At 45.9% G+C, this 8,270-nt stretch overlaps 1 protein-coding gene across 1 annotated transcript in view; it reads left to right on the top strand.

Annotated features, from left to right (window-relative positions):
• Positions 1-354: 354 nt before the first annotated feature.
• The window catches only part of Lct (lactase), a 44,032-nt gene continuing 36,116 nt past the window's right edge, over positions 355-8,270 (top strand). The window contains exon 1 of the mRNA XM_021175421.1: positions 355-1,009. Coding sequence (XP_021031080.1) covers positions 364-1,009 — 646 coding nt within the window. The 5' untranslated portion in view covers positions 355-363. The remainder of the gene's footprint in view (positions 1,010-8,270) is intronic.

Raw genomic sequence — 8,270 nt, 5'->3', positions numbered from 1 at the left:
GACGAGCAGTTAAAGACGAGCACTGCTATTCAAGTTCCCGTGTTTTCCTTTTCTTTCTTCCATTGTGATGACGAACATCTGTAATTCTGCACTGGAGAGGCCGAGACAGTTCCCTGGAACTAGCAATTGGGGAAGACAGCCAAGTTCTACCTCTGGCCTGTGTGTGCACACAAGTACACAAACATGTATATACAAACTTAAAACACTTTTCCCCTTGAAGGTTATACCAGTTGATCCAAGTTCTGATTTATCTGTCCTAGATAACCCAGTTAAATATTGTATGGATAATCACTGTATTTTACAGCCTTGGCTGTGCTCATAAAGTCAGGATTCCTTCCACACGGTTCTAGCAGTTCCTTGACCATGGAGCTGCCTTGGACAGCACTCTTCCTCAGTACCATCCTCCTGGGTCTTTCATGCCAGGGGAATGACTGGGAATCTGACAGAAATTTTATTTCAGCTGCTGGTCCTCTAACAAATGACTTAGTGCGTAATCTGAACCATCCGCTGGGAAAGCAGGGCTCTGATTTGGTAGCTGGTGATACCGACATCTATGTCTGCCAGCAGCCACTGCCCTCCTTCTTGCCTCAGTACTTCAGCAGTCTTCGGGCCAGCCAGGTTACCCATTACAAAGTACTTCTGGCATGGGCACAACTTCTCCCAACAGGAAGCTCCAAGAATCCAGACCAGGAAGTAGTGCAGTGCTACCGACATCTCCTCCAGTCCCTGAAGGATGCCCAGCTTCAGCCCATGGTGGTCCTGTTCCACCAGATGCCACCCACCAGCACCATCCAGAGAGACGGGGGCTATGCTGACCTCTTTGCTGACTATGCTGCATTGGCTTTTCAGTCCTTTGGGGACCTTGTTGAGATCTGGTTCACCTTCAGTGACTTGGAGAAAGTGATCATGGATCTTCCCCACCAGCATTTGAAAGCTTCTGGTCTCCAAACCCTCAGCAATGCCCACAGGAAAGCCTTTGACGTTTACCACAGGAAGTACTCTTCTCAGGGTGAGTACACACTGACAAGGTGATGTTCCCTCCCAACTGTGCGCTTCCAGGAGATCGCCACCCCCACCCCCCACCAGATCTAAGCACTGCTGAGAATGTATAATGTGAACATTTCCAAAGGGGACACAAATGTGTCCTGCATTTGTCTGAAACATCTTTTCTCTTCCTTTGAGATAATATCTCTTGTAGCCTAGGCTGGCTCACTGTGTGGCCAAGAGATAACTTTGAACCTCTTCTCTTCCTTCCTTCATCTGAGATGACAAGCATATTCCACCACATCCAGTTTTATTCAGTGCTGGGCTAAAACCCAGGCTTGTGCATGTCAGGCAACCACTAAGTCATATCCTAAGTGCACGTGAATTATCTATGTGTGTGTATGTGTGTGTATGTGTGTGTGGTTTTATTTCATGTATATGGGTGTTTTGTCTGCATGTATATCTGAGCACCATAAGGGTGACTGTGCCCTTGGATCCCCTGGAACTGGAGTTACAAAGGGTTGTGAACTGCCATGTGGGTGTTAGGAATCAGACCTGAGTCCTCTGGAAGAACTGCCAGTGCTCTTAAGTGCTGAGGGTCTCTTCAGTCTCTTGAAAACTATCTTCTAAAACCCTTCCTGAGGGTCAAGTCTATGCAACTGTCTTTTTGTATCCTTTGAAGGGAAGGTTATAAGTCACAATTCTTCCCACAGTCTTCACCATTAACAAACTGTGTTGCAGTGAGTATCCCTATGGATAAATTCTTGCCCACTCACTGACAAAATCTTTTTGGTAGGGCCTTCACATTAAAATTAACCAGGTGTGGTGGTGCACGCCTATAAATCGAAAGACTGAACAGGACAATTAGAACTTCAAAGTCAGCCTGGTGTGCAAATCTCTACGAGTTCAAGACCAGCCATGACCGAATAGTGAGATTCCCCATCCCTGCCCTGCAGAGAGAGAGAGAGAGAGAGAGAGAGAGAGAGAGAGAGAGAGAGAGAGAGAGAGAGAGAAAGAGAAGCAGTATGTTAAAATAGTGCTATTTACACACATAGCTCTAATGTTGTCATTCTGTCCTGTTCTGCCAATTTTTGGGGGGGGGGGGTTGTTTTGTTTTGTTTTTCGAGACAGGGTTTCTCTGTATAGCCCTGGCTGTCCTGGAACTGTAGATCAGGCTGGCCTCGAACTCAGAAATTCGCCTGACTCTGCCTCCCAAGTGCTGGGATTAAAGGGGTACATCACCACCGCCTGGCTTTGTTCTGCCAATTTTAAATGATAAAAGTTTTGTTATAAATAGTGTGAATATAAAGAAGCTAACTTTTAGCTCGTCATCGTGCCCAAGACTTTAATCCCAGTACTTGGAGGCAGAGGCAGGAGGATCTCTGAGTTCAAGGCCAACCTGGTCTACAGAGTGAGTTCCAGAGCAGCCAGAACTTCACGTAGTGAGACCTTGTCTTCAAAAACAAACAAACAACAATAAAGAAGTTTAAATTTTTGTGTTAAAAATTTAAAAAGTAACCGAGTGTGGTGGTGCACACCTTTAATTGCAACACTCAGGAGGCAGAGGCAGACGGTTCTTCTCTATAAGTACGTGGCCAGCCTGGTCTACAGAGTGAATTCCAGGACATCCAGGCCTATTACACAGAGAAACCCTGTATTTAAAAACAGAACAAAACAAAACAAAACAAAAAAAACAACAAACCCAAACTAACAAACAAAAGTTTAAAACTAAAACATAGAAGCCCTTTTTAAAAAAAGACTGTGTCCCTTGATGGACCTAGAACTCACTATGTGAACCAGGCTGGCCAACTAGCAGAAATCCTGCCTCTGCTTTCTGAGTTCTGGAATTAAAGGTGTGTACTACCATGCCTGGCCTGAAATCTTTCCTCATAAAGGAACTCAATAGTAAGACGGAAGTCAATAGCAAGACAAAATATAATTCAATTTTTATTGAAAAACTTTTCATACAATATATTCTGATCACAGTTTACCTCTTACCCAGCACCTTCCCACCTACATACTTACCCAATTCCATACCCTTTCTCTCTCCCTCTCTCTAAATAAGGGATAGACACATACAACAAACCCTACAGAAACAAAAACAAACAAACAAAAAACCAAAAGACCAATAAGACAAAAAAAAAAAATGTTCAGAGTGCTATGAGACAGAAAGTTTACAAAGTATCACTGAGTTCGTTTTGTGTAAGCCTGCTCCCAAATGGGGCCTGTTCTGAAGTGTGGTTAGTATACCCAGTGAGAAACCATTGGAGAAAAGTGCTTTCCTTTGTAAGCAGGAACCAGTTGCAGATAGGTTCTTGGTTAGGCATGGGACCTCCTGTCTACTAATCCCCTCTGTGTTGGGAGCCTGGCCCCGTCAGACTTGAGCCTTCGAAGGCCCTGTGTGAGTGCAGCAGTCCTGTTGTGTCTGCAAAGCACTGGTTCTTGGGAGTCATCCTTCACCTTTGCCTCTTACTCGGTCTTTCTACCTCCTCTTCCACCCAGAGCCCTGAGCCCTGAGGGGTGTAATTCTGTTTGAATTGACACAGTGGGGGCTAGAGAGACGTCTTGACAGTTAGAGCACTTGCTATTCTTCCAAAGGACCCAAACTTGGCTCCTGGTGCCCACATCTGTCAGCTCACAACTGCTTGTGATTTCAGTTCCAGAGGATCCAACTCCCTCTCTGGCCTCCCAGTGCACTGGTACACAGATGGCACGGCAAACAGTGAAGCACATACACACAGGAATGAAAAGACACCTTTTTAAATGAGCAAAATTGTTCAGCTGGTAAAAGTGCTTTGCTAGCACGCCCAACAGCCTGGAACTCACAGGGGAAGGAAAGAACCACCGGTTCCCCAGATTGTCCTCTGACCCCTACACATATGCCCTTGCATATGCACTCCTAAACTCATCTCACATACATGATGATAATACATACATACATACATACATACATACATACATACATGATAGATAGACAGATAGATACTTAAATTTTTATATGAGCAATGTGACTGGGGATATAGCTAGTTGGAAGAGTGCTTGCCAAGTATGCAGGAAGGCCTGGTTTCATCCCCTGCATTGCACAAGCGACACTGTATAAGGCATAGTGACACAGGCCTTAACCCAAGCACTGAAGAGGTGGGAGCAGGCTGACTAGAAGTTCAGGGTCATCTTGGGAGCACATGAGATGCAGACTCATAAACTAATTACTTAACTAATTAAAACGACTTAAGTAAAATGAGTGCTGAGACTAATTAAGTCAGTAGAGCACTTATTTAGCCTGCACAGAGCCCTGGGCTACATTCCCAGCACAGCATAGCTCAAGAGATGGAGGCAAGAAAGAGGAATGAGAACTTAAGGCTATCCTCAGTGACATAGCAAGTTCAAGGTCAACCTGGGTTACAAGAAACAAGGAAAAAAAGGTAAGAAGAAGAAAAGATTTTTTTTTTTTCAAGACAGTGTCTCACAATGTAGCTCTTACTGTTTTCTGACCTCACTATGTAGACCAAGCTGGTCTTGAACTCACAGAAATCCTGCCTCTCAAGTGCTGGGATTAAAGGTATGTGTCAGCCGGGCGTGGTGGCGCACGCCTTTAATCCCAGCACTCGGGAGGCAGAGGCAGGCGGATTTCTGAGTTCGAGGCCAGCCTGGTCTACAAAGTGAGTCCAGGACAGCCAGAGCTATACAGAGAAACCCTGTCTCGAAAAACCAAAAAAAAAAAAAAAGGTATGTGTCACTACACCCAGCCAGAAAGAGGTGGGGGTGGGGAAGATAAACAAATGCATAACAACAGGAAGCAGAGAGTTGGATGTGGTGACAGGTTTGTATATTTGAGGCCAGCCAGGGATACATAGTAAGACCTTATCTTAAATCCTACCATCCAAAAATGGGCTAAGGACTTCTCCGGCACTGGCAAAACAACAAAACATGTAAAACCTCAGTTACCATTAGAGAAATGTAAACCAAAACCTCCATGGGTGTCTGCTTCAGACCCTTTAGGGTGGCTCTGAGTGAGAGAGACACTGACCTGGAGGAGACTGCAGACTTGGGCATTCCCACAGGGACTGACCCCAGGGCCTCACACAAGCTGGACAAGTACCACACCACTGAGCTGCAGCCCTGGCCCCAGGGTTCATAAGCTTGGAGTACCAACTGTCTCTGGGAGGCAGTCTTCATTGTGATAAGATAAAGCTGTCCCTGTTCAGTGTCAAGGGGCACACACACAGCTCCTGGGAAGCACCCCAAACAACACTAACAAGCAGCCCCCCCACACACACACACCACACACACACCACACACACATACACACACACATGCACACAGCAAACAACAACCAAAGGATAGAGTTCATGCTGGCAGCGCATGATTAAGTTGTCCATGTTGAAAGGTTGAATGAGGACTGGCTAGGAAGGCACCGTCCCATCCATGTGTGCTGATGCAAGCTTGATTTAAGTACAGGAATCTAAAGGTTGTGTGGAATGTGGCCCCATCGGGCCAGTCACTCAATAACCAGGGACAGCTTTATCTTATCACAATGAAGACTGCCTCCCAGAGACAGTTGGTACTCCAAGCTTATGAACCCTGGGGCCAGGGCTGCAGCTCAGTGGTGTGGTACTTGTCCAGCTTGTGTGAGGCCCTGGGGTCAGTCCCTCGTGCCACAGCAAGCAAAAGTGTTGTGCTCAGGAGCACCTGAACGCACTCGGACACTAGTTTTACTCAACTTCCTTTGGTTTCCAGACCACAGAGCTGAGCAACTTCCCTGTGTGGAGCCAATCAGTTTTAATCTTAATGCCTGGAAGAAACAAATGATACCGCATGCGCGCGCGCGTTTATGGTATATGTGTGTGAAAGTCAAAGGATGACATTCATTTAGGAGTCTGTGCTCTCCTTCCACTGTGAGTTCTGGGGCTGAATTTAGGTTTCCAGTGCACAGCAAGCCCTTTTACATACTAAGCCATCTCAACAGCTAAACACCTTGGTTTTTATGGTCTCTCACTGTCCTGGAACTCACTAAATAGACTATGCTGGCAAGCCAGGGTCTACCAGCCTCTGCCTTCCCAGTGCTGGGATTACATATGTATACTACTACCCGTGGTTTATTTATGTGGATTATGGTGCCTGAACTCAAGTCCTGTCTTAGTTCGGGTTTGTATTGCTGTGACAAAACACCACAACCAAAAAGCAAGTTATGGAGAAAAGGGTTTATTTGGCTTACACATCCACATTGCTGTTCATCATTGAAGGAAGTCAGGACAGGAACTCAAACAGATCAGGCTCCTAGAGGCAGGAGCTGATGCAGAGGCCATGAAGGGGTGCTGCTTACTGGCTTGCTTCCTTTCCATGGCTATAAAGTCTGCCCTACCCAGGGATGGCACCCCCTACAATGGGCTGAGCCCTCCTCCATTGATCACTAATTGAGAAAATGCCCTACAGCTGGATCTTATGGAGGCATTTTCTCAACTGAGGCTCCTTTCTCCCCAGTGACTCTAGCTTGTGTCAAGTGATAGAAAACCAGCCAGTACCAGTCCTCGTGCTTGTGAGGCAGTCACTTCACCAACTGAGCCACATTCCCAGCTCCAGTGCTTCAGTGCTTCCTTCTCAAGGAATGTATAATGTGTGGGGTGTGTGAACACGCCAGTTAGACAGTAAGGCAGCGCACCCGAGAAACCCAACCCCTCTGCATTAGTGTCTCTCAGAGCCATCTAAGGACCACAGGGTCAGAATTACACAGATAGATAGCTTGTGTTAACGTTTATGTTCCTGGCTCAGGATGTAGCTGAATCAGTAGAGTGTTTGCCTGGTATTCAGAAGGCCCTACTTCAATCCCCAGGACTGCATAAACCAGGCCTCGTAGTGCATACCTATAATTTCAGCTTGGGAGGTGAAGGTGGGAGAATCAGAAGTTCAGGGCCATCCTTGTCTATTTGGAGAGCTTGAGGCCAGCCTGGGTCACATGAGACTCTGTTGGGGACTGGGGATAGTGGAGAGATGACTCTTGATTGGCTGAGAGTGCTTGCTGCTCTTCCAGAGTAGCAGAGTTTGATTCCCAGCACTCATATCAAGTGGCTCAGGCAGGACCACCTGTAATTCCAGCTCCAGGGGATTCTACACTTTCTTCTGGCTTCTGCAGACATCTGTATTTGAATTGCATATACTCATATGGGCACGGAAATATACACATAAATAAAAACCAGCATATATTTTTTTAAAGGGGTATGTGTTCTTGGGCCCATCCATCTCTTGACTCTACATCTGAAGATGGGTCTTCAACATTGGCTTTACTTTTCTTTTTTGGTTTTTCAAGACAGGGTTTCTCTGTGTAGCCCTGACTGTCCTGGAACTCACTCTGTAGATCCGGCTGGCCTCAAACTCAGAGATCTGCCTGCTTCTCCTGCCTTTTGAGTGCTGGAATTAAGTGGTGTGCACCATCATCCCCTAGACCCCTCATATCCCTACAGGCACACACACACACACACACACACACACACACACATACCTGGTGCTTTCATTTTCTTAAATTTCTACAGGAGTTGTGGGATACACAAAGCTTGAGAACCATGGCCATGCTCTTTGAGATAAAATCTAACAAGTCACATACATTAGATTTTCCTATGTTTCCCCTCAAGTCACAGCAGCTGCAATGAGGGCAAAGAAACAGCAGTTTCCTGGAAACGCCCTGCCTTCAGGTTTGGATTGGTTTAGTTTGGTTTGGTTTGGTTTTAGGTAGTCCCGATTGGCCAGGAGTAGAGTTGGGGATATAGTCAAGATGACCTTGAACTTCTGATCTTTCCTTTCTCTACTTCTCAAGCGCTGGGGTCACAGGCATGTGCCACCACACCTGGGTTATACAGTCACTGGGCCTGGCATGATAGCTCACTACAAAGCCCAGAGCACTGTGCCTTTAAATAGAATTAAAAGGGTTCTCTTGTCACCTTAGGATAATTCTTTTTATTCCTAATCTTCCAAGTGCTCTGTATGGCAGTCCTTATTCATACAAAACAGCCTTTAGTCAGGCATGGTTTAGTCAGCACAAGAGTTTAGTCCAAGCACTTAGGAGGCAGAGGCAAGAAAACCTCTGCAAGCCTACTTTACAAATTGTGTTCCAGGACAGTCAGAGTCACACAGTAAGACTCCTTCCTTCTCACTGGTAAGTGGATATTAGCACAAAAAAAAAAAAAAAAAAAAAAAAAAATACAGTCCACAGAATTCAAAAAGCTTGACAAGCTGAAGTGCCCAAGTGAGGACGCCTCAGTCCCACTTGGGAGAGAGAAGAAAGCAATCATAAG

The sequence above is a fragment of the Mus caroli genome, chromosome 1 (assembly GCF_900094665.2).
Source record: "Mus caroli chromosome 1, CAROLI_EIJ_v1.1, whole genome shotgun sequence".
Lineage (NCBI taxonomy): Eukaryota > Metazoa > Chordata > Mammalia > Rodentia > Muridae > Mus > Mus caroli.
Note: the sequence above shows the minus strand (reverse complement) of the source record. Positions and strands in the feature narration are given on the sequence as shown.